General features: G+C 52.0%; 2 protein-coding genes across 2 annotated transcripts in view; both read left to right on the top strand.

Annotated features, from left to right (window-relative positions):
• LOC116856703 (SCO-spondin-like) overlaps positions 1-8,508 on the top strand; it is a 51,652-nt gene extending 43,144 nt beyond the window's left edge. Inside the window, exons 86-104 of the mRNA XM_032840235.1 lie at positions 73-417; positions 779-952; positions 1,551-1,681; positions 1,915-2,039; positions 2,241-2,287; positions 2,553-2,831; positions 2,973-3,131; positions 3,307-3,423; positions 3,893-4,031; positions 4,174-4,376; positions 4,527-4,654; positions 4,757-4,899; positions 5,011-5,057; positions 5,837-6,054; positions 6,353-6,448; positions 6,580-6,640; positions 6,935-7,065; positions 7,622-7,772; positions 8,353-8,508. Of these exons, the coding sequence (XP_032696126.1) occupies positions 73-417; positions 779-952; positions 1,551-1,681; positions 1,915-2,039; positions 2,241-2,287; positions 2,553-2,831; positions 2,973-3,131; positions 3,307-3,423; positions 3,893-4,031; positions 4,174-4,376; positions 4,527-4,654; positions 4,757-4,899; positions 5,011-5,057; positions 5,837-6,054; positions 6,353-6,448; positions 6,580-6,640; positions 6,935-7,065; positions 7,622-7,772; positions 8,353-8,375 (2,717 nt within the window). The 3' untranslated portion in view covers positions 8,376-8,508. The remainder of the gene's footprint in view (positions 1-72; positions 418-778; positions 953-1,550; positions 1,682-1,914; positions 2,040-2,240; positions 2,288-2,552; positions 2,832-2,972; positions 3,132-3,306; positions 3,424-3,892; positions 4,032-4,173; positions 4,377-4,526; positions 4,655-4,756; positions 4,900-5,010; positions 5,058-5,836; positions 6,055-6,352; positions 6,449-6,579; positions 6,641-6,934; positions 7,066-7,621; positions 7,773-8,352) is intronic.
• A 4,276-nt stretch (positions 8,509-12,784) lies between these two features.
• ZNF862 (zinc finger protein 862) overlaps positions 12,785-25,781 on the top strand; it is a 30,449-nt gene continuing 17,452 nt past the window's right edge. Inside the window, exons 1-4 of the mRNA XM_032840234.1 lie at positions 12,785-13,133; positions 20,585-20,696; positions 22,612-22,716; positions 24,627-25,321. The gene's annotated coding sequence lies outside the window, so the exon portion shown is untranslated. The remainder of the gene's footprint in view (positions 13,134-20,584; positions 20,697-22,611; positions 22,717-24,626; positions 25,322-25,781) is intronic.

Here is a 25,781-nt window from a genome sequence, read left to right as displayed (position 1 = left end):
TGAAGGGCCCAACCATCCCTTGGGACCTCTGCTCCCTCCGGCTTCTCTAACCTCACCTGTGCCCTCCCACAGTACCCGGGGCCTGGACGCTCTGGTCCCCCTGGTCTGAATGTCCTGTCTCCTGTGGAGGTGGAAACCAGGTTCGTACCCGGGTCTGCATGGGCTCGGCCCCCAGCCACAGGGGGACCCCCTGCGTGGGCCCTGACACCCAGACGCAGCGCTGTGGACAGCAGCCTTGCCTGGGGCTGCTGGAGGCTTGCTCCTGGGGCCCGTGGGGGCCCTGTTCCCGCAGCTGCGGCCCAGGCCTGGCCTCCCGCTCTGGGTCCTGCCCTTGCCCACTGGCCGAAGCTGACCACACTTGCAATGGCACATTCCCCCACCTGGACACCCAGGCCTGCTACCCGGGGCCCTGCCTGGGTGAGTGTGCACTGGGCAGCAAAAGCCCCCTGCCCTGATTTCCTGCCTCGGGAAAATTCAGGGAGTAACGTGGCTCCCCAAAGCCCAGATTTCCTCCCCCAAACACAGAGCTATCTCCCAGTGCTTTGTCTAGCTCTTTCCTCTTCTCACCATCTCTCCCTCTGAGCTCACTGGGATGTGCCCCTGGGTGACAGGGGACACAGCGAACTAGGACTTGTCTGAATTCCTGGCTCCCTTTTGCCCTTTTCCTGTGCAGGGTGTTGGCTGGGACTGGTGAGAGTGGAGTAGAGGGGAGGGGAGGGAGGGAGGGAGGGGAGAGGCTGGGGGAGCCTGGCCAGCATCCCCCCACCTTGGTCCCTAGAGGAATGCGTCTGGAGCAGCTGGAGCAGCTGGACACGGTGCTCTTGCCAGGTGCTGGTCCAGCAGCGCTACCGGCACCAGGGCCCGGCGCCTGGAGCAGGCCAGGCCGGGGAGGGCTCTGCCTGCACGCGACTGGACGGCCACTTCCGGCCCTGCCCTGCCGCCAACTGCTCAGGTGAGGCCCCCCGGGAGCGAGAAGCCAGACAGCTGAGCCCTGGCAGGGCCTCCTGGCTCCTCTCCATGCCCCCAGGCCCTCAGAGCACTTGGTGTCCTTGCTCGCCTGGACCCCTGCCCTCCGCAGCCCAGTTACTCGTCCGCCTCACCCTCAGCTCCTCTCTCGTCCTGCTGCTCCTCTCCCCTCTTGGCTCTGCTGTGATTTCCCCACTTGGGAGCTGCAGGCTTTGTCCCCTTGGACCCACACCTGGGGCACAGAAGGTCCTGCCCACGTCCTGTGGTAGCCACCCTCCTGCCTCCCATCCGCCAACCCTGGGAGCACCTGCCCGGCCCCTTGCTCCCAGAAGGCCCCATCCTCCATGCAGCCACCTGGCTCTTGGAGCCCCAACCATCATAACCCTCCCTAGAGGCCACCCTGGGGGCCGAGTGGGCACTCGATGGGGTGACACCAGACAGTCCTTAGGGCAGCACGGGGGCAGGCTTGCATTCCTACAGGAAGACCCCCAGGGGGCCTCGAGGGGATTGTGTACTCTGAGCTCTGGGCTTGGGTAGTAGATGGTGTCTCTGGACAGCCCCCCATCAGCTCTGTTCCCCGACAGGAGACAGCTGCACCCCTCCCTTTGAGTTCCAGGCCTGTGGCTCTCCCTGTGCCGGGCTCTGCACCACACACCTGAGCCATAGGCTCTGCCAGGACCTGCCGCCCTGCCAGCCCGGCTGCTACTGCCCTGAGGTGAGGGGTGGAACTGGGGGGGCGCCCCAGGAGAAGGGGGGGCCTGCTGCACTCCGTCCCCTCTGCACGATGCCTCCGAGGAGTCCCTCCTGTTCTGCCTCGTGCCCACGTGCACACCCATTTGCCGGCAAATCATTGCGTGCACCAGCCGTGAGCAGACACGGTATGGCACTAGGGGAAGTACAGAGATGGCTGCCACACAGCCCCATCCCCGTGTCCCCTTCTGCTGTCAGGGGCTGCTGGAGCAGGCCGGGGGCTGCATTCCCCCAGAGCAGTGTAGCTGCCTGCACCTCGCAGAGGAAGGAGCCAGGCTGACCCTGGCCCCTGGGGAACGCCTGCGCCTGGGCTGCAAGGAGTGGTGAGCGATGGGGGCAGGGAGGCGGCTTCAGAGGGCTGGGGTCAGGGAATGGGGGCGAGCAGGAGGCCCCACAGGGAAATCCTCCGGGCCCAGGCCCAACCCTAATCTCATCGGGCTCGGGTCACCTCCCACCAGCCCCCCACCCACTGCTCTGGGCTGAGTCTGGCATCACCAGTCTTACCCTGAGCACCCCTCCCACAGTGAGTGCCAGCGTGGGGAGCTGCAGTGCACCAGCCAGGGCTGTCACGGTAACTCTGCACTTGGGAGACCAGCTGTCCCCAATTGCTGGGACTGGTGGGGGTTCCCGAGTCTGGAAATCTAAGTACTAGGACCCGGACAGTCCCAGGCAAACCAGGACTGTGGGCCCCCCTACCCTGGCTCCGACACCTGCTACAGCCTTTCCCATTTCCAGCCCTTCCTGGTCATAACTCGGGCTCCTCCTTCCCCATCCACTGGGGTCTGTGGTCTGGAGTTGGGTCCTTGGGAATGGTGCCCACTCGCTGCCCTTCCTAGGTCTTCTGCCTCTGAGTGGGTGGTCCGAGTGGTCACCCTGTGGGCCCTGCCTGTCTGCTGGCATGCTAGCCCCTGCCTCCAGGACTGCCCTAGAGGAGCGTTGGTCTCAGCACCCAGCTGGCCCCTCCCCAACCTTGGCCCCCTGGCTGGCTTCGGAGCAGCACCGTCATCGCCTGTGTCTGGACCCTGAGACAGGGAGGCCATGGGCTGGGGACCCAGAGCTCTGCACCGCACCACTTAGCCAGCAACGCCTCTGCCCGGACCCTAGGGCCTGCCATGGTAATGAGGAGCGGCAAAGACCAACAGGGCAGGAGGGAGCCTGAAATGAGAGTAGGGCTGGGCCATGCTGTTTATTGGGCTGGAAGCAAGAGGCAGAGGGCAGGTGGGCACTGGGTTCTGACTTACATTTTATCTCCCCAGACTTATGCCAGTGGAGTCCTTGGGGGCCCTGGAGTGCCTGCCAGGTGCCCTGCAGTGGGGGATTCCGACTGCGCTGGAGAGAGGCAGGGGGGCCCCCTGGAGGGGGCTGCCGGGGGCCATGGGCTCAGACTGAGAGCTGCAATGTGGGGCCCTGCCCAGGTAACCCCCATGACGGCATCTGGGGGAGGGGCGGGGGGCTGTGCGGTATAAGGTAGCTCCGGGGGGGCCGGGGCAGTGCTGCCTCTGCTCCTGGAGGCACGCGGGGGAGGGCAAGGTGCTGTCCTGGGGCCTGAGCATTGGCCCCCAACACAGACATTTACCTTCCGGCCCTCAGGAGAGAGCTGCGAAACCCGGGACACTGTGCCCACCCTTGACTGTGCCAACCGGTGTCCCAGAAGCTGTGCTGACCTCTGGGACCGCGTGCAGTGTCTGCAGGGACCATGCCGCCCAGGTGGCCAGGCCATGCCAGCAACCCAGCCTGGGGCCCCTAGGGCCTCTGACCAGGGCAGCCCGCTTCGCTGCCTTCCTGCAGCCAGAGAGCAGGAGACCTGTGGGCGGGTGTGCTCGTATACCGGATCGTGGGTTATAGGGCAGGAAAGTGGATCCTTGGGTCCCTTTCAGCAAGCAAGTCAGGCTCTCGCATAGAGCGAGCCTCAGCCAAGCCAGGCTGTGTCCGTGAGGACACTCTCAGACAGCCTCAGGGGTTCCTGGGGTAGTGCCCACACAGGGCGGGCTGCAGCGACCCCTTCCTGTGCTCCCGAAGTGGAAACAGTGTGGAGAACAGGTCAAGTGGGGACTGGGGAGTGGGGGAGGGTGCTCCAGCACGCTATGGACTCCCAACTGGCTGCTGGAGGGAACCAGGGATCCTTCGTGTGCCTGCTGGAGCCTGCTCGTGCTTGTCCTCCCCACCCCCACCCCAGGCTGCCGCTGCCCCCCTGGCCAGCTGATCCAGGATGGGCTCTGCGTGCCCATCTCCTCCTGCCGCTGTGGCCTTCCAAGCCCCAATGCCTCATGGGTGGTGGCCCCTGGCGAGGTGGCACAGCTGGGCTGCAAAAACTGGTATGGTTGCCGGCTGGTGGCTGGGGGAGGGGCGTGCTAGGGAGCTGAGGGTGGGAGGCTTGGGGCAGGTCATGGTTATGGGCATTCCTGGGAAACAAAGGCTCTGTTTTCCTTGACTCATGCCCTTGACTCCTGTCCAAAGCACCTGTCTCAATGGGTCCCTGATGTGCCCACACCGTGAGTGCCCAGTCCTTGGGCCATGGTCATCCTGGAGCAGCTGCTCTGCTCCCTGCGGTGGGGGCACCATGGAGCGGCATCGGAGCTGCAAGGAGGGACCTGCGGGGGGGCCATGTGAGGCCCAGGACACAGAGCAAAGGCGGGGATGTAACCTGCAGCCCTGCCCTGGTGAGCACCTGGATGGTGGGTACCTGCCCTTCCCTCTGGGGCGGCTGAGCTAGGCCCCCTGCTCCCATCTGGCACTAACCAGGGCAGGGGGCCAGTGGTGAGGCAGTCCCTTCCCCAGGACTCCATCCCACTGTCTGTGCTCCCCTCCAGACTGCCCACCTGGCCAGGTGCTCAGAGCCTGTGCCACCACATGCCCGCGCCTCTGCTCGCATCTGCAGCCTGGTGCCCCCTGCGCACAGGAACCCTGCCAGCTGGGCTGCGGCTGCCCTGGACAGCAGGTACGTCTGGGTGCCATGTCCCTAGTCCTGTCGTGTGGAGCCAGCAGGTGGGGGGAGGAGGAGAAGTGGGTCTGAGTCTAACTGCAGCCTGCACTGCCCCAGCTGTTGCACAATGGCACATGTGTGCCACCCGCTGCGTGCCCCTGCGCCCAGATCTCTCTGCCGTGGGGCCTGACCTTGCCCCTTGAGGAGCAGGCCCGGGAGCTTCCCCCAGGGACTGTGCTGGCCTGGAACTGTACCCGCTGGTGAGGGCAAGGAGGGGTGGGGGTGGGGAGGGGTGGAGGGCAAGGCTGCTGAGAACGGGGTTGGGAAGCAGGGCCCGGGAGGCATCCGAACCCAAGCTTCTGTCTTCCCAGTATCTGCCGAGATGGAGCCTTCAACTGCTCTCCAGCTGACTGTCACGGTGAGATGTGGCTGTCCAGGCCCCTGCAGTCCTTCCAAAGCCAGGGGTGGGTGGTTGCCCTGCCGAGGGCAGAGGCAATGCTGTCTCTTTCAAGAAGCCCCTTCCCTGCTCTGTACACACGGTGCAGGCGGCATTCCTGTGCGAGCACAGAGCAGGGCTGTGAGCAATGCAGGAAGCGGAGGGTTCCTTTCCTGCAGAGGAGGTAGCAAAGGTTGAGACGGTGAGCTAAAATAGGACCCTTGCCTGGCAGTACCCATTCCACCAGTCCCCTTGGGGTCTGCCCTGTGCTGTTTTGCCCCCATCTGGTCACAGTCAACAGGCTTTGCTAAGGGCTCATCTGGGCCCAGCCCTGGCCCACTGGGCTCTGTGTGGGTTCAGAGACACACAGGAAAAGTGAGCCTTAAGCACTCAAGCCTGGCTGCTGAGGGCAGTCTCACCCACCAGAACAGAGACAGGAGACTGTTTCTGGCCCACTGACAAGCAGGCTGCACCCACAGGATGGGGACTCGGTGCCCAAAGAAGAGAGGTCAGTGTGGACAGGACTAGTCAGGGATGGCTTCCTGGAGAAGGCAAGATGCAGGTTAGGCCCTGCTGGTATTTGAAAAGGCAGATAAGGGCACTGTTTGGAGGCCTGGAAGTGCAGAGGCTGCTGGAGCCGAGTGGGCAGCACTAGAGGAGGGAGGAGGGACTCTAGGGGTATCTGGTGTGTGTGTGGGAGAATCAAGCCTGGACCCAGGGCTGACCTGAGTGGTGGGGGTGGGTGGGGTCTTCCCTGGCAGAGTGCCCCTCTGGAGAAATGTGGCAGCAGGTGCCTCCTGGGGAACTGGGGCCATGTGAGCGGACGTGCCCGGAGCCCAACGCCACAGAGACTTGGGGCACCTGCCGCATGGGGCAGGCCCCCGGGTGCGTGTGCCAGCATGGGCACTTGCGCAGCCACGTGGGCCACTGCGTGCCCCTGGACCGCTGCGAGTGCTGGCGCCATGGGCATCCCCACTCGGTGAGACACCACAGCCCCTTTGTGCCACCCAGCCCTCCTCCACCCAGGCCTCCCTCCTGTCCGAGGGCTCTTCCCCCTACATCAGCTCCTGAGGCAGCCGGCTACTGGGCCATTGGCCACGGGCCATCCCACTGGGGCAGTCTCTGGGCTCCATCGGCCCACCTCTCTCCTGAAACTCCTATTGCTGACTCCAGTCTCTGGCAGCTGGTTTCAGGGAGGGGGGATTAGTGTAGAAAAGTCTCGCCAGCAGAGAGATGGAGATGAGGATGGAGAGGAGGCTCTCCTCCCTTCTCCGCAGCCTGGATCCGAATGGCAGGAAGCCTGTGAGAGCTGCCGCTGCCTCCACGGGAGGAGTGTCTGCACCCAGCACTGTCCCCCCCTCACCTGTGCCCAGGTACCCACCAGCAGCCCGCTGCCTTCACAGAGCAGCTCCCTGGGTTCCTTCCTGGGTCGCTCCCCAGAGGTGGGTCTTAGGGGGTCCTGGGGCCATCCTCCTGAGGGGGCTGGGTACCGCTCCCTCTGCAGGGTGAGGTGACCGTGCAGGAACCAGGGAGCTGCTGTCCCACTTGCCGCCAAGAGACTCTGGGTATGCGGGGGACCTCGGGTACCTCCTGCTGTGCCTCTCCCTGCTCTGGGCCCTTCTCCCAAACTTCCCCCATGCCCACCCTAGGAGGCCTGCTTTCCTCAGTGCTGCCTGCCATGGGGATCTGCGGAGCGGAGACCCCCAGTGCTGCCTCATGGTGCCTGGCCACCCCTGCCCCAACAGCCACAGATGGCCCTCAGGTCCACATGCTGCTGTCCCCTTCACACAGAGTCCCCTCTGTTGGCCTTCACTCTGTGCCCTGCCCCCACCTCCTGCACTCCCTCCCTCCCCCCACAGAGGCGCAGTCAGCCTCCTGCCGGCATCTCACAGAGCTGCGCAACCTCACCAAGGGCCCCTGCCGCCTGGACCAGGTAGAAGTGAGCTACTGCAGTGGGCACTGCCCGTCCAGCACCAACGTCATGCCTGAGGTGCGCTCCTGAGGGCCTCCCACGGTGGGCCTCGGCCTGGGCAAATCCCGGGGACGGCAGGGACCCGGTCAATCTCAAGGGAATGCGGTCAGAGCCAGGGCTGAGTTTTCACCACGATGGTGGCCTCCACCTGCTGCTTGGCCCTGTGACCCTCCCCTGGGGTTGGGCTCCCCTGCCTACTGCAGGCCTCCACCCCTGCCAGGGGCCTCTTCTGCTGTAGGCCCACCAGGACACGAACAGGAAAGGCATACATTAGGGGCTAAATTAGGCTCTTGAAATCACAGCCCAGCCAGACCGGTGACACACAGCCTAATCCCAGACATTCCTGGCAAGGCGTTATGAGCACGTCACAGAAGACGGACAGAGCTCTGCCCTGCACTTGCTCTCCTCGGACCCAGAAGGCCCAACCCTGCACCTCCCTGACTTGGCTGCCCTGCTGGGCGAGGAGTGCTGGGATCTAGCCTGCCCGCAGGCTGGGAAAGGCCGCAAGAGGGAAGGCGGGTGTTTTGAGCAAAGGCGTTTGGCCCCGCCCCAGCTCAGCCACGCCCCCCCGCAGGAGCCGTACCTGCAGAGCCAGTGCGGATGCTGCAGCTACAGCCTTGACCCCGAGAGCCCCGTGAGGGTCCTGACCCTGCGCTGTCCCGGCGGCCGCACGGAGCCGGTGGTGCTGCCCGCCATCCGCAGCTGCCAGTGCAGCGCCTGCCTCGGTGGGTCTGGGCGGGGCCCGGCTGGGGCGGGGGCGGGGGTGCCCCGGGGGGCGGGGCCTGGGCGGGGCTTCCGAAGGGCGACCCGTTTCCCAACTCGCAGATCCCCGCGGGATTCCTCCTTCTTGACCCCTTCTGACGCGCTCCCTTCCCCTTCTCGGCTCTCTCGCTGGGTTCTTCTGCAATCGTACGCACAATTGGGGGTTTGGAGTCCGTCAGGGCGGCCTCTTAGCCGCCCGTCTCTTCCTTCCTTGCCGAGCGTCCGTGACCTCGGCCTCACCGCCTGGCTGACAACGTGCACAGGCTTGTTGGGAGGGTTTGGTGAGAGCGAAGGTGTGAGAGGTGCCTGGTTCTCAGTTAGGTGTCCGAGGCCGCACTGCGCCAGGTGCGAGAAACAGGTGCAGGGCCAATGATACAGCCGCGGGGGAGGGCAGAGCAAGAGCTAGCCTTTCTCCGGCCTTCTTCCCTGCGGGTCGTCCTCTCCTGCCAGTTTGCGCCACTGCCCTCCCTCTTGCCGCATCCCTTCCGGGCCTCCTGACCACTGCCTCCTTGCTAGTGCCTGTCCCCCTCATCTGTCCTCCAGGAGGGGATTTCTCAAAGCACTGAGGGCTCCGCTGTTCGAGGCTGCCTCCACCCTTCATGCCATCACAGGGCTCAGAGGCACCGAACCCCTCCTCCTCTTGTACTGACCCTCCCACTCCTTGCCCTGGTACCAGCATCTTCCAAATAAAGTGACATTGGCAGCAAGTCTGTGTGTAGAGTCTGCTTCTGGGGACAGGGGGGTAGGGGGCAGGGTGGGTCTGAGCCCTGTCCTCCACCAGCCTGAGACTGTCTCCAGGAGGGTTGTTAGTCTGCCCTGCTGGTGGACTTGGGTGAGTCACTTCCCATGCATGTGCCTCAGTTTGCACATCAGCAGGTTGCACACGAAGTCTGAAGTTCTCTGGTGCATGGCTTCATGTGACCAGTTCTGCCCCACTCTCTCCTGCTTCCAACTGCCATTCCCCTCATCCAGAGAGGAGTTCAGCTCGTGGGGCCATAGTCCTTGTTGCAGACACTCTGTGTCCGTGTGGATAATGCATTCAGTTTTCACACCCTTACGTCCAGTGACCTTCCCCTTCACTCCACAACTCGGCCCTTTTCAAACGCTTCCACATATTTACTTACAGATCAGGACTTCCTGTCCTTCCAGCCTGTTTGCTCTGGCATCCTGCACTGTCCTTTATTCCAAATTCACTGAACCCACCAGGGCCTCATTTTTGAGTAGCTCCCTCCTGTCTCCCCTTAGGAGTCATGGTCTGCATGGTGATTCTCAGCATCCAGTGCTCATTGGAAAGCCAGGGTGGCTTTTGAAACCCTGCTAATGCCCAGACCCCATCCTGAACCCATTAAATCAGATTCTTTGGAAACTTTGTGGGTAATTCCACATGCCCCTAGCTGGAACTGATAACCACTTTTCTATCATTATGAATTACTCCAGGGAAAGTACCATTAAATCCCTGCTTTCTACCCCCATTCATACTCCCCTGGCAACATTCCAACCCAGATATCTACCCAAGTTTCTGCTTCTAGACAGAATTTTGCAGATAGACTGTTCTTACCTTGCATTTGTGATCACAAACCTCAAACAGGCCTTTAATTCAACTTGACCATCCTACCTCTTCTGTTTCCCCATAAACTCTGTTTCCTGTTCTCTGCAATGACAATGCATGCCTTCTCTTTCCACCTCCCCTCTATTTTCATGAGATGACCTTGTCCCACAGAGATGTCATCAGATGGGAAAATCTATAGCAAATCTACGAACCAAACCGACATCCACTCTGTCTTCTCTTTCTTCTCTTGTGATGTCATCTAGAAGTATCCCTACTCCTGAAAAGGCCCTTGGTACTGTGGTCCTGGATCCTCTTGGTCTTGGGTCCTTGTATTGCCAACCCCCCCCCCACCCACCACGGGGCTTAACCATCAGTTCCCTTCCCATCAACAACAGAAAGAGGATCTCGTGTCTCACATCTTAGTCTCCTCTTTTGACCCATTTCCCTCCAGATACTGCCCCATCTTTCTTGGGGTACCTTTCATGCAGAAACTCAGTTTCCAGCCCGAGCTGTCTCAACCACCTCACCTCCAATGTTTCAATCCCAAAGCAAGAATTTATTATAAGGAGACAGGGATAACTCAGGGCAGAAATGCAGCTCTCCAAGGTACGTACACAGAAGGATAGCTATGGCTGAGCTGGGAGCTAGAGATCTCACCTTTCTAGAAAAGGTATTCTCCTCGACCCCTGCCGAGTTTAGCACTATTCAACCCTGGCTGGAAGAGCAGAATCGCATAGTGTAATGGAAAATGGTACTCAGACCTGCTCAGGGTTGGTAATCCAAATATGCAACGATCAGTGGGGCAATAAGTATTAATAAAAATTAAAATATAAACTATATTTCCTTGATTTTTTAATTTAAAACTTTGAATTGTGACTTAAAACACACACGTGTAAAAATTACATAAAACATTTTTATATTTAATTTAACCAACACCTTTATAATAATCACTTCCTTACTTTCTGTCACTTCTCTCTACGTATTTAATAAAGGAAGGGCCAAGAGGGGATTTTCTGGAGTGCTGGGAATTTTCTGTATCTGATCTCAGTGGCGCCTACCTGTTACACATGTAAAAACACATCAAGTTAAACACTTAAGCTTTTTGCGCTTTATTATTTGTACTATGATTATTATATGTATTATACGCATATTGTTTAGAAACTAAATAATATGTTGTTATAATCACTTCATGTAATTGTATGTCTGTAACCAGGGCACAGGGGTGCAAGAGGCATCTCGCTCTGGGGGTCCCCAACAGACCAGGTTAGGCACTCACCGCAGACAAAATCCAAAAACAAAGAGACAGCAGAGGTGAAAAAAGAAAGCAATTTATTTCAGTGAGGCCAACACCAGGAAGACAGCAGACTAATGGCTCAAAGACTGTCTCCAAAATGTTGAAAATACTTCTAAGTTTATAGCAAGTAAAAGTGGGACAAACGTTGCTAGGTACAAGCAAGTGGGATGGAAAGGTCAGGTCGATTGGCGTCTTGAGGTCAGTCATGTGGGGTCTTGCTGGCTCAGGGTAGTCATTACTGCTCGAGGGGATAATTGTGGTTCCCATCACAGAATGCTTTGCCTGAATTAAGACGTGAGCTGGAAAGAACTGAATTGGTTAGAAAGGACAGACTGAAGTCAAAATGGCGGCAGGTAAAGTCTTCTTTCATGTGTTTAAAAGAAGATGAGAGAAGAAAGGAAAGCAAGTGTATTTTTGTAGTTTGGTCTTCTTTCTTTCCTACTTAAATTCACCCTCTACTCTGCAGTAGGACTGATCCAACTAAAGTGCAAATTTGCCCACATTATTCACCGGCTTAAATTGAGGGAGCATACACTGCCTTCCACATCCAGCCCCCAAGTATGTCTCCAGTGACATTTTCATAATTTCCTGTCTTACACCATCCCTGCACACGCCATTTGCTCGGCTGTCTGGCTTTGCTTATGCTATTTCTTATGGCCAGTGGACCTCTTTGCAACATCTTTCTCCCCATTCAGTTTTAGTTAGCTCAGCTACCATAACAAAATACCACAGACCAGTGGTTTAAATAACAGACATTTATTTTCTCACTGTTCTGGACAATGGGAGTTCAAGACCAAGATGCCAGCATGGCTGAGTTCTGGTCAGGACTCTATTCCTGCCTTACAGACAGCTGTCGTCTCACTATTTCCTCATATGGCAGAGAGACAGCAAGCTCTCTGGTTGTCTCTTCTCACAAGGACACTAATTCCATCCCCATCCTCATGATCTCATCTAAACCTAATTACCTCCCAAAGCCCCCCCCCATCTGAATACCCTCACATAGGGGCTGCAGACAAATTTGGGGGTCCACAGTTCCATCCATAGCGCTTCACCTCGCTAACGCTTACCCCTTAATTCATTTCAGGTGCCACTTGCTCAGGAGATGCTGGACTAGCCATCCCGTATACTCCCACCACCACAGCGCTCCTGTCTTTATTTTAGTTATGTGTTTCTGGTCTGTTTCCCCAATAGACTATAAGCTCCTCGAAGGCGAAGTTTTGTTTCATTCAGCTTTGCATTCCCAAACCTTGCACAGTGCCTGGCATGTGGTAGGCAAGCAATGATGCTTTTTGAATGAATATTTAAGGGGGGGAAAAAAAGCATCGCACTCCTATGTTAAATAAAATCTGAAAACTTCAAGGCTGACACTGGCCCTAAAAGTGCGAGGAAACAGACGCAAGAACAGGCACTGTCGTTGTCCAGGGAGAACGGTGTACCCTCCGTGCAGGGTCTGGGAGAGCGCGGCGCGGGAGCTGAGAACTGCGCCCGAGGCAGGTGGGAAGGGCAGCGAGCGAGCTGCTCGGCGTCCAATCAGGGCCTCGCGTTTCGGGAGCCAATAGCGGTTTGAGAGCCGCTTAACTAGGCCGGACTACGCTTCCCGTGATGCCCCGCCGCCTCGGCCCGGCGGCTGCCGTAAAGCGGTTCGCTCGATACGGCACTAGTCCCGGCCGCTCGCCTCCCTCGGCGGCTGGAGCACTACCGCTCTCCCGACGGGGGAGATCTCTTGCCCCGCCGTGCGCCCTCTCCGTCCGGGGGCCCCGGTCCCCAAGGTGTCGCGGCGGCGGTATTCACAGGCCTGGCCGCGGGGGGAGGGGGCGGACTGGAGGCAGTGGCGGGGTCAGCATCGGCCACCGCAAACGGGGCCATGGAGCCCAGGGAGTCGGGGAAGGTAGGCCTGGAAGGGCCCTGGGGCCGCCCTCTCCCCTCCGGTAGATCCCTCACCTGGGCTCCCGCGAGGCGGGCGGTGAGGGCGGAGTCCCCCGCAGATGAACCAGCCTTGCAGGGAAGGACTCGCCTGATCGCCCGCCGCCTCTTCCTCCGCACTCGGGCGGCCTTCTCCCCACGGGTGCGGCAGGGAGGAGCGACAGTACTGGCTCCGAGCCCCGAGCGGCCTCCTTGTCCCTCTCCCGCTGGCCGAGCTGCCCTCTGCCCAGGGGCCGCTCGGTTGATGCTGGGGTGGGTGACCCGCGCAGTGTAAAGGTGCTTCCTGTTTTCCCACTCCTCCGTCGGGACTTTGGAAGAGGCCCTGCGTGTTTTAAGGCTGGTTAAGACGTAGTGGAAGCCAAGGGGCAGGGATTAGCCCTGATTACATGGATCCCCCTAACCAAGCAAGGCCCAAGAAGAAAAAGAGAAGGCATCTGGCATACTTCCGGCCCACTTAAAGTTGCTAGCTTACCTCCTTTTTGTAGTAGCATCGCCCGGAAGCATCTTCCATAAACGTCCTTCAGGCTTGGGGCAGGAGGCTGTGAGTTGGAAGAAAAGGTGGGAGAAAGTGCTTGACGGTAGAGTTAAGTGGGTTTGACAGGATTGCTAGAGCTCAGAGGCAGTGTCAAAAGACCCCTTGGTTGTAGGCATTTGACGGGGAGACAGTGGCAGCCTCTTGGGACTAAGATCTTTCTGGATGTCCTTTGCTGCCTGCTGCCAGTTCTTGAGGATTGCTTCTTTGGCAGGGAGGGAATTCCTTCCACATTATTTTCAAGTGTGTATTGAGTCTCTCCTTTAAAAAGGAAAAAAAAAAAAAAGGTTAATAAATACGTGATCAGTGGTTTACCGTGAGGGAGGTGGTGGGATACAGGATGAACATGAAGTGACCACATTTCCCAAGGAATTCTCCCCCAGATTTGACTTCAGGAACTAGGACAAGCCTGGAAGGATTGTCTCATAGATAAAAGAGAGAAAGGATAACAAGGTTATTTTCATGCTGTAGCTTCTCCTGAAAAGGCTGGGAAGGACTGAGTTAACAAAAGAAGTTACTCTTTTCTTAAGCCTCTCTTCCAGACTCCCTCCCCTCACAGGCTACAGTGATGCATTTAACAGTTGAAACAACCAAAGTAAACAGTCTAAAACAAATAAAGCTCAATGGAAACTAAGTAAAGAAAGATTGAAGGTGAACTCTGTGCCAGCCTCCTGTTAAGCACCATAGGGGATATCAAAGAAGTAAAGGAAATGGCTCTTACTCTCAGGAAATATCCCCTGATGAGTTCCGGTTCACCCTAGTTTGGGGAGCAAAATGTAATTTCAATTGGCATTGAAGATTGGAATTAGTAATTTGAGGTTGATGTCAAGCTGTTCCATTTAGTTTTAGGCTTTCTTAGCTTTTGTTACCACATTTTATTTTATTTTTTGTTTTTGAGAGAGCAAGCGGGAAAGGGGCAAAGGCAGAGGGAGAGAGAGAATCTTAAACAGGCTTCATGGGCAGAGCCTGATGCAGGGCTCGATCTCAGGACCCTGAGATCTGACCTGAGCTGAAATCAAGAGTCGGTCGCTTAACTGACTGAGCCACCCAGATTCCCCTAGGCTTTCTTGGCTTTTAATGGGAGAAGAGAGAAATGCAAACATTTGGAAGGTAGGGGAGAGATTTGATGTCCTGTTTAGGCCTAACTGCTAATTCAAAACACTGGGAACTGGAACTTTTCATTCTTGATTCTAATCTTGATTGCAAGGTGTCTCAAAAAATGCTCACCCTTCCCAAGTGCGTCAGTTTTCTAACCTGGGAAATTAGAAGGTTACCCAAAGATGAAATAAAGTGATTGAAAAACAAAGTGGCAGGTTAGATATCTTGCAAATGAGTGGCAGCAACTAGGCTGGGTGAAATGTCTTATTCTAAGTCCCGTTGTGAGGATATATGTCCATGTTTGGCTCCAGCCTGGAAGACTGGGGCTCCACTGGAGGTAGTAGCTTGGTCTATTATTAGTATCTTCCTTTGTTGCTGTTTTGTGATATTTATTAACTAAAAGCAGTCTTGGCCTAGGACTGGTTGTGGATTGTATTGCTTGCCATTGGCAGAATAATGGATAGAAGTCAAAGATTTGCCCCCATTACTCTATCCCATTATCCTGTTTTATTTTCATGCCAGCCCTTATTACTATATAAAGTTCTCACATTTATCTATTCACATTATGCTGACTTTACTGTCTGCTGTATCCCCAGCTAGGACAGTGGAGCTGCATCTGGCATTTCATTCTCAGTATTTTTGGAATGAATGACTCATAAAATAGCATCATTCCGGGAGCCCTTCTGCTTACAGGGTGTGATGCTCTGAAGAACACCGCAGTCTGACACCTCCTGTACCCTCCGGGAGACATTTGATTTTGGGGCTGCTAAATGGGAGTATTTATTGTGTATATATTTACTACCTCAGCATTTCTGGTTCCTACTCCCTCTGTCTCTTCCATGGAAGTGCTCATTCTGATCTCATTTTTCTCTGGACCCAGTTCTATCATTGCACTATGTCACTGATGCCTGTCACCTCATGTCATTGATGCCTGTCACCTCCTGCTAGATTTTAATCTCCTTGACAATAGTGATTTTGTTTTCCATGTCTTAGGATCACTGTGCACCAAGCACATACAAAACAAACAATAAATGTATATTGAATGAAATAATTAAGTGCCTGTGAAAAACTTACTGCATGATGTGTGTGTGTGTGTTTGGGGGAGGGGGGTGATGGTGAAGGTATTTTATAAAATAAGCCAGTTAGCATAGGCTTCTTGAGTACCTCCAGCTCCATGAGGGATGCAAAGGCTTCCTTGCTCAGGGGAAGGAGAAGTGCTAAGAGTAGGTGGTTAGGAAATGCCTCCCGAAAGAGACAGAATGTGAATAGGAACCTGATGGGTGGGTAGACTAAGTAGGTAGGAGGAAATAGGCAGAGTCGGGGAATCTAAAGGTTGGGTTTGTAGAGGGAGGAAAGGTGCAAGATATGTTCAGTGATTGCAGTTACACTAATCTGTCTGCGGTGGAGATTCCAGGTCTGGCTAAAGTTGGGAAGGTGGGTTAGCCTCAGATGGAGGGAACTTGGTGCTGGGCTGAGCCAGAGTTCTGCCCTATAGACAGTGGGAACCACTAAAATAGAACAGTCAGGGACACTCTGCTTTATATATAAGATAAGAAATTGCTCTTATTCAAGATTTGTGTTTCCTTTACATTGAGGTCACTTGGAATCAGAAGGTTCTTGCCACAATATTGGTTAAAAGAGAAATCCCGGAGTTAGGGCAGTCACTCTCGTTGGGAAGACACTTCTTTATTGTCTAAGCATTCAGTCCTACCGTACTCTTTGTCCTTGTGGAAGCTATAGCTAAAGTGATGGGTCCCTTGGCTTTCATTATAAGCCCACCTGTTCCCTCAGGAAGAGAGGGGGAGGGATGAACAGGAATAGGGAGCCCTGCTTGTCCTTGGTCACAAGTTTAACCTGTCCCAGTCGGAACAGCTTGCTCACTAGTCCTGGGTCACAGTAATCATCCCGGGATCTGCCTTCAGCATAATCTCAATGTTCTCTCCCCACCTTCCCCATGCTGGCTCTCCTTAGCCCATTTCGTATGTCTACCCCTTTCCTGCCTTGTTTAGTGGAGCCCATCTTCAGCAGAATTTTGGAAATATAATCACATTTTGCTTTGGAAGACTCTCTGAGAGCAAATAGTTATTTAAAACACATACATTTGGGGCGCCTGGGTGGCTCAGTGGGTTAAGCCTCTGCCTTCGGCTCAGGTCATGATCTCAGGGTCCTGGGATTGAGCCCCACATCGGGTTCTCTGCTCAGTGGGGAGCCTGCTTCCACCACCTCTCTCTGCCTGCCTCTCTGCCTACTTGTGATCTCTCTCTGTGTCAAATAAATAAATAAAATCTTTTTTTAAAAAACCATATACATTTGGCAGGACAGTTCTATTCTTAAAAAATGTTATTATTGGAATGTAGTTGCCATACAATATTATATTGTGGCAGGTGTACAACATAGTGATTGGAAAACTCTATACATTATTCAGTGCTCATTGCAAATGTCACCATCTCCCACCACACAACATCATTACATATTATTGCCTATATTCGCCATTCTGTATTGTTCATCCCCATGTCTTATTTGTTGTATTACTGGAAGTTTGTACTCTTAATCACTTTCACTTATTTCTCCCACCACCATCTCTCCATCCCTCCATCCCTCTGGCAACCATCAGTTTGTTCTCTGTGTTTATGAGTTTGTTTCAGTTTTTTAATTTGTTTTGTTTCTTAGATTCCACGTATAAGCTAAGTCATATTCTCTGTCTTTTTTCTCTGGCTTATTTCACTTAGCATAATACCCTCTAGGTCCATCCATGTTGTCACAAATGGCAAGATCTTGTTCTTTTTTATGCCTGAGAAATATGTGTGTGTGTGTGTGTGTGTGTGTGTGTGTGTGTGTAATTTTTTTGTTTGTTTGCTGATGATTTCCTTCACCACTTTTATTTTGGTATGGTCCCAATAGTTATTTTTGCTTTTAATTCCCTTGCCTGAGGAGATAGCTGTAAATATGTTGCTAAGGTTGATGCCCAGTTACTGCCTATGCTTTGTCTTAGGAGTTTTATATGATTTCAGTTCTCACGTTGAGGTCCTTCATCCATTTTGAAGTTTTTTTTGTGTATGATGTAAGAAAGTGGCCCAATTTCAATCTTTTGCATGTAGTTGTCCAGTTTGCCCAGCACCATTTATTCAAAAGTCTGTCTTTTACCCCCTGCATATACTTGCCTTCTTTGTCGTAAGTTAATTGACCATATATGAGAAGATTCATTGCTGGGCTGTCTATCCTGTTCTATTGATCTATGTGTCTGTTTTTGTGCCAGTAGCATACTGTTTAGGTTACTATAGCTTTGTAGTATATCTTGAAATCTGGGATTGTGTTACCTCCAACTTTAATCTTTTTTCTCAAGATTGCTTTGGCTATTCAAGGTCTTTGTGGTTCTATACAAATTTTAGCATTACTTGTTCTAGTTCTGTGAAAAGTGCTGTTGGTTTCTTCATATGGATTACACTGAATCTGTAGATTGCTTTGGGTAATATGGACATTTTAATGATATTCTTTCAATCCATGAGCATGGTATGTCTTTCCATTTGTGTGTGTGTGTGTGTGTGTGTGTGTGTGTGTGTGTGCATTTTCTTCATTTTTTTCATCGATGTCATATAGTTTTCTATTCCTAGATATTTTATTCTTTTTGTTTTGATTTTAAATGGAGTTTTTAATCATTTATCCCTATGCTACTTTGTTATTAGTGTAGAGAAATGCAACAGATTTATGTATATTAATTTTGTATCCTGCAACTTCACAGAATTCATTTATTAGTTCTAATAGCTTTTTGGTGGAGTCTTTAGGGTTTTCTATGTGTAGTATCATGTCATCTGCAAATAGTGACAGCTTTGCTTCTTCCTTGCCAATTTGGGTGCCTTGTATTTCTTTTTCTTGTCTGATTGCTGCAGCTAGGACTTCCACTACTACGTTGAAAAACAGTGGTGAATGTGGAGATCCTTGCATGTTTCTAGGAATTTATCCATTTCTTCTAGGTTGTTCAATTGTTGACATTTAATTTTTCATAAAATGAATACATAAGAGAAAATATCCCCTTATAATCCTTTCTATTTCTGTGGTATCCACTGTTACTTCTCCTCTTTCACTTCTGATTTTATTTATTTGAGTCCTCTCTATTTTTTTCTTTTTTCTTTTTTTAACGATTTTATTTATTTGACAGACAGAGATCACAAGTAAGCAGAGAGGCAGGCAGAGAGAGAGAGGAGGAGGAGGCAGACTCCCTGCTGAGCAGAGAGCCCAATGTGGGGCTCAATGTGGGGCTCGATCCCAGGACCCTGGGATCATGACCTGAGCCAAAGGCAGAGGCTTTAACCCACTGAGCCATCCAGGCGCCCCTCTATTTTTTTCTCGAGTTTGGCTGAAGGTTTATCAGTTTTGTTTATCTTTTCAAAGAATCAGCTCTTGGTTTCATTGATTCCTTTTTTTTTTTTTTTTTTTTTGGTCTGTATTTCATTTATTTCCACTCTGGTCTTAATAATTTTGTTTCTTTGGGCCTTGTTTGTTCTTCTTTTTCTAATTCCTTTAGGTGTAACATTAGGTTGTTTGAGATTTTTCTTGTTTCTTTAGGTAGCCCTGTATTGCTATAAATTTCCTCCTTAGACTGATTTTGCCATGTCCCGAAGATTTTGGATCATTGTGTTTCCAAACCACTTTTGTTTTTACTGTTCATTCAGACATATTCATAGACAGAAGATAGGTAGGTTACACACCAAAGGGGATTGTGGGAGATCTTAAAACATTTTTTCTGCTCACTGTCTAAATTTTCTGCAGTGAACATGTATTGACTTATAAGAAAAGTACTCATTATTTTTTTAAGCATGCAACTCAACAGTGACTGGTAGGAATTATCTGTATTGTTTTTCTCAAGAAGCTTCTATTGTTAAGTTAAAATAGATATTTCATGTGCTTGAAATCTGACTGTAAAGTTAGAGGGCAGTTTTAGAACAAATATGCTAGAACTTGTCATAGATGGAAATGCATGTGTCCCTTTCACAGTTGTCACTCTGGAAGGACTTCTATTTACCCCAAAATGCTGTTTCCCAAGATGTTGTTTTGCTTTGGCAAAATTTATTTTTTGTTAGTAATTTTATGTATTACACTAGGTGATAAATGTTTGTGGTATGAAATTAAAAGGATAAACAAGCAATATGTTCTGACTATTTCCTTTTCTGGTTCTTTCTTTTATAATGATTTGTTGCATGGCTGCAGTGGCTTACCTCTCTGAGGCTATGATGATAATTTTATTTTTGTAAAGTTTTCTTCTCCATGCCTCATGTTCATTTCCTCAGTTCCTACCAGCCTCTTACCCCTGCAACTGTCTGTTTTGGTCTCTTTAGCCCTGTGAGATCCTTTCCTCGCATGTCTGGTGGTCCTGCTGTTAGCTAACACTAATAGTCAGAATCCCAAATTCTAACCAAAGCTCTGAGTGCATAGAAGGGGGCTTGTCAGTGCAGAGCTGTGCAGGGGAATCTAGACAGGCATTTGTAGGAGAATAGCATCCCCTCACCCCCTTCTCATTGTCTTAGCCTTACTTACTGCCTTTACTCCTAGATTAGAGGTTCTTGGCGCTGTAGATTCTGAGGCTTTTTTGTGTTTTCTGGTATAAATTAGGGGGTTTCTCAATTTGTCTTCTGCGGGGTGAGGATTTGATTTTCTTGGATCTGCTCAGTTATTACTTTTTCAGTTTCCAAAATTGTATTACTTTTGTCCCCTTGTTTTGTTTCCCATCCTAGTGGGGGTTTCACTTTGGATTGTTTTGGTGGGAAGGGTGTCCTTTAAATTCACAAGGAGGATGTAAAATTCAGTGTAATTGTTTAATCTCCCATCTTACTCCAGTACTCCCTGAAATATTTTCTGACCCCCATACTCTTTTTTGGCAGAACGGAGCCACTTTACAAACCCCATGGGATATAGTTCTCCACTCTAACCCTTTCCCTGTCTTGATCACTGATTTTATTGACAGATGTAGCTCTGAGTGACTTTCGGCTCTTTCTAGGAATCAGATATATCCTCCTTACCAGGTTCAAGATTTTGCACAAGAATGTGCCATAAGTTGTTGCTGAGACCCTGGCTGAGAACTGCTGGGTACTGGGGCGGGCAAACAGCATGTAGAGAAAAGATAATGGAATTCCGGAGTTGGCCCTCTTGATGACTCCCGTTTCGGTGTGTGGCCCTTCCTAGAAGGGATTCTCATTCCCACTATGATTTGGACCCAGGAGGTGAGAGTAGTGGGGTGTAGGTCTTACATGGAGATGGACAATGCCCCTCTCCTGATCTGATAGGTTCCCAGAGTACAGGTGCCCTCAGGTGGTCATGAACTCAGGTGTGAAAGGCTAATTTAAGCAGGAAGTTGGTGCTTAGTTGGTGTCATTTTCCCCTCCAGGCTCCTGTGACGTTTGATGACATCACTGTATACTTGCTTCAGGAGGAGTGGATGCTGCTGAGTCATCAACAGAAGGATATCTGTGGTTCCGAAAAGCTGGTGGCTCCACTAGGTATGGGCTTCTGTTCGCTTCCCTACCACCTGAGTCTAAATCAGCATTCCAGACTATATCCAACTATGATACATTTGAGAATTTTCTGGACTCCTACCATTTTTTTCAGATCTGTTTACATTATTCATCTGCTGAGTCCCATATGTAACTTAACTGTGTGTGGATTCATGCCCCACCCTTTCTCTTCTCCCCTTTGATTGGGCAAGAGAATTGGGGGAAGTCGGGCCTGTCAAGGCTGGACCTCACCATATCACAGCATTCCAGGTGGGAAGCCCCACCTGTAGTCTGTGCAGCCACAGGGTGGATTTTGTTTCAGGCACCCATAGGGCCCTGGAGGTCATGAGTGGTGGTAGAAAGAGCGTCATCCGGCCTGTGGGAATCTGCTCTCAGTCCCGGCCTCCACCATGTGACACTGGTGTGCCTTCCACCAAACCCTTTCACTTTTAAGATTTTATTTATTTATTTAGAGAGAGCGCAGAAGGAGAGGGAGAGAGAGAACCTCCAGCCGACTCCGTGCTAAACCCAGAGTCTGATGCCAGGCTTGATCCCACAACCCCGAGATCATGACCTGAGCCGAAACAGAGTCAGATGCTTAATCAACTGAGCCACCCAGGTGCCCCCAAACCCTCTCACTCTATAAGCCTTGGTTTCCTTCAGAAACCTGTCATAGAGGCTCACTGAGATAAAAACAACTTCAAACTTGGTGCCCATGTAGGGATTTTTCATCTTTTCTGTTTTGTGAATGTCGTTTCTCTGCTTCTGTGGATAGACTCTTGGTACCATGGACAGAGGTGATTGTTGTTCAGCCTGTGCGTACAACATATGTACTGTCTTCTCAGTTCACCTCGATGGCCACCTGCCGTGCCTGTCCAAGGCTAGTGGGAGCAACAGTCTCAGCTCTCTGTGGGTCGAGGGATTGCAGCTGGCTTGGGTCTTCTCCCATGCCTGCCAACACCACTTTGGAAACTTCTGATTCTTTTAAACCAGAAGTTGCCGAGTTGCAGCTCATGAGCCTTTTTTGGCTTTTATCACTTTGTTGGTTTCTTTACAATATTTAAAAATTTGGGGTGGGGGAAGAAGCCCCTGGGCGGCTCAGTCGGTTAAGTGTCTGCCTTTGGCTCAGGTCATGATTCCAGGGTCCTGGGATCGAGTCCTGCATCAGGCTCTCTGCTCAGCGGGGAGCCTGCTTTTCCGTCTGCCTCTACCTCTCTCTCTCTCTCTGTCTCTCATGAATAAATAAATAAAATCTTAAAAAAATTTTTTTAAGTCTATTTAAGTAATCTCTATACCTAACATGGGGCTTGAACTCACAACCCCTAGATCAAAAGCCACACGCTCTACCAACTGAGCCAGCCAAGAGCCCAGTCTCTTTACAATATTTAATAAGTTGTCAATATTTAACCTGTGGGAGCTTTCACATGGAATTATGATTTCTGGTTTTTCTTGAAAAGTGGGACAGTCTGGCAGTGCTGACACTGTGTTGCCCATGGTGGCCTCCCCCTGGTGGGGGAGCAGCAGCCGCCCCCAACACAGGTCCCACAGCCTCCTCATCTGGCCTGGTTTTCTCAGTTATGTTATCGGTCTGACCCCTCTCCGCCTTTGGGTTTATGAGCCTCAGTGAAAATCACTATGAAATCGGTAGTTTTCATACCTTTTCAGCCTCAAAAGGGCACAGAGCCTTGCTTGTGCTCTCCATTGCATTCAGACCCCCATTCTTTTAGGGCCCTCGTGGGTATTTGAGTTTCTGTCTGAGTTTCCAAACCACTATGCTAAAGCATTGAGATTCCCACCCATGTCCTTGACCAATTATCTCACGGTGTGGAGAGGATGTCCCAGGTAGATCCTTCCTTCATGTTGGGATGCGACCTGGATCCAAGACTTCATAAGGGGCTTCTTCTCTCTGTTCCCGACTCAGGACCAACTGTTGCCAACCCAGAGCTGTTCTGTAAGTTTGAGCAAAGGCCAGAGCCATGGCCAGGCAGTGTAAGGGGCCAGAGGAGTGTCCCGAGCCAGCGCCCAGGTGAGTGTGGATCCGCGTGGGAGGAGGGCTGCTAGCTGGGGAGAAGGAGCAGAAAGATGGGCACCAGGACCCCTGTCTTGGTTCATGCTTGGCTTCTCTCCATTCTCTGCCAACTTATACATGAATGCTGTCCTTCCCCAGCAGTGCTGCCCCCTTATTGGAAATATGCACACCACGCCCAATATCGTTCTCAGAATTCTCCATCTCACTTCATTTTAGTCCTCCTGAGAGTATATGTTGATTTATAATTCTCTAGGCATGACTTTGTCATGTTGACTCCTATAGTCCCAGTGCTGAGACCAATGCCTGGCACAGAGCAGTTACACAATAAATAACCGCTGGATGGATGAACAGATGTCTGCCAAGTTTTAGGGATTTACCTTGGCTTTTCTCTGAGAAGCCTGTCCTATTGTTCTATTGACGGACAGGCCAGATGACATCTGGTCACTGGATGGGATGGTTGAGTGCAGCCCCCACTATAGGAGAGAAGGGAGGCCAACAAGCTCTTAGAGGAGCTGGCTCACAGGCATCTGCTCTCCCCTGGGATCTGTCTCAGAGGACCACAGGGAGCCCGAGACTTCAGAGACACTAACTGATTTTGTTTTCCAAGGCATGGCTTTAAAAAAAAAAAAAATATTTATTTATTTGACAGAGAGGGTAGAGGAGGAGAGCACAAGCAGGGGGAATATAGCAGGCAGAGGGAGAGGGAGAAGTAGGCTTTCTGCCAAGCAGGGAGCCTTATGCGGGGCTCCCTCCCAGGATCCAGGGCTCATGACCTGAGCCGAAGGCAGACGCTTAACCGACTGCGCCACCCAGGTGTTCCCAATGCTTGGCTCTTAATTTTGACTCTGCTTTCTCTTTATTAGTCACTTTGTGCTCCTGGGTTGGCTACAATTGTATAGACTGGTCTGTTGGCCTGGAGCGAATAGCCTTGAGGCCACTGGGCATCTGCACTTGATGCATAAGAAGTTGTTGCATAAGAAATGGGTGTGGAGGGGTTTAAAGCTACCTAAGCTGTGTTTCGTCGAAGGAGTGAATAAGGAAACTTCTAGTTTAGCTTGAAAGAAAAATCTTAGTTCACGAGAGTTATTGCCTCGTTGGAAGGGCTGTGGTGTGAGAGAGGACTTGGGTCTCTCTAGGGGGCTGAAGTAGCGACCCTGAGTGGAAGTTACTCAAAAGTGGATCACAGGGACACCTGGGTGGCTCAGTGGGTTAAAGCCTCTGCCTTCAGCTCAGGTCATGATCCCAGGGTCCTGGGATCAAGCCCTGCATCCGGCTCTCTGCTCAGCAGGGAGCCTGCTTCCCCCCCCACCTCTCTCTGCTTGCCTCTCTGCTTACTTGTGATCTCTATCTGATAAATAAAATCTTTAAAAAAAAAAAAGTGGATCACAACTTAAGGCAAACTTGGGACCAAGCGCATCTACCCAGGATGTAGGTCGTCCCCTTACCTGAAAGATACACGAGTAAAGTGCAAATGCCTGTCTGGTAGGGGTCCTGGAGAGGGGCATTCCTGCTGAGGACAGAGTTCCAGAATTCGGCTTTAATTATCTTCTTTAGCCAGCATTTTATTAAGTTCAGTGTTCTTATCCATAAATAAGTTGGAACTCCTGAAGATGGCGCCGCTCTTGTAGGTTGCCAAGATGGAACTACAGGGATCTCTTTTTGGCCAGGTTATCTGCCCTTTAAACTTCGAACGAGGGGAGATGCTTAAAGTTCATTTGATTGTCTTCTGCGTCAGGTCCAATGGGCCTGGGGGGCTGGGGTCTGAGAGAAGAGAATTCCAAGTAGAGCCTGGGCCACTCTTGTGTGATTTCCAGCTCTTGTATTTGCTACACCAAGAGGCCTGTGAGGTACAGTGACCCTAACTATAGGATTTCCAAGCAAATTCCATTGGTCTCTTTTCTCTAAAGGGAAAAACAAGATGGGCTGCATGGAAGAAAGGGACTCACGAAGTCCAGCAGGAGAAGCCGGACGGGACCTGCCCCCGCAGAAGAAAGCCTGTTTTTCCCACTTCAGCACTGAGCATGGCAACACTGAGGTAGACTGTGCAGGAAAAAGCAAAAAACCCTTGAAACCCCGCTCTATCCAGAAGTCTTGGTTTACGCAGTTCCCATGGTTGGTCATGAATGAGGAGCAGACGGCTCTCTTTTGCTCTGTTTGCCGAGAATACCCATCTGTCAGGGACAAACGGTCAAGATTAATAGAAGGTTATACAGGACCATTCAAGGTGGAGACTCTCAAATATCACGCCAAGAGCAAAGCTCACCTGCTCTGCGTCAATGCCTTGGCAGCACGGGACCCCGTCTGGGCGGCCCGTTTCCAGAGTGTCCGAGAGGAATGTGGAGATGTCCTGGCCAGCCCGGAGCACCTCTTCACGGCAGGGTACCCCATACTGTACCCCCCGGGGGCTCTGGGAGTCTATGATAACATGGCCCAGCTCCTGCCCAGCACAGGGGCTGAACTGGAGGACCCCGGGGGGAATGGAGCAGTTCCTACACTGTATCTAGACTGCATTCCTGAGTTGAGGCAAAAAATTGCTGATGATGCCCACAGCTCCTCAAAGGTCAACATTTTGCATGATGCTGCTGCTGAACCCTGTGGCCAGGTAATGTGTTTGTAATGATTGCTGTGTCTCAAGCGGAAAGAGTCCATGCTAGCAGCAACAGGTGTCACAAGACAATGATGGGAAAATCAGTAGCCATATCTGCTGTGAACATTATAATGTTCCATACACTAACATGCTTAGGAGGCACTAGGCATGGTTTTGGGTGCTTTACTAGTGTTATCTCATTTATTTAAAGGTTTTCTTGTTTATTTTAGAGAGTGAGAGAGTACGCATGGGGGAAGAAGCAGAGGGAGAGGGAGAGAGAATCTCAAGCAGACTCCACACTGAGCGTGGAGGCAGATGCGGGGCTGGATATCAGTAGTCTGAGATCAGGACCTGAGCTGAAACCAAGAGTCTGCACTTAACCGAGCCACCCAGGTGCCCCATGTTATCTCATTTATTTAAGACCACAGCCCTATTATTTTCATCTCCTTTTGCAGATAACAAAACATAATTAGTG

Source organism: Lontra canadensis, unplaced genomic scaffold (assembly GCF_010015895.1).
Source record: "Lontra canadensis isolate GAN:19392208 unplaced genomic scaffold, GSC_riverotter_1.0 scaffold111, whole genome shotgun sequence".
In the NCBI taxonomy this organism is placed as follows: Eukaryota; Metazoa; Chordata; class Mammalia; order Carnivora; family Mustelidae; genus Lontra; species Lontra canadensis.
This window is presented reverse-complemented; position numbering and strand designations above follow the sequence as displayed.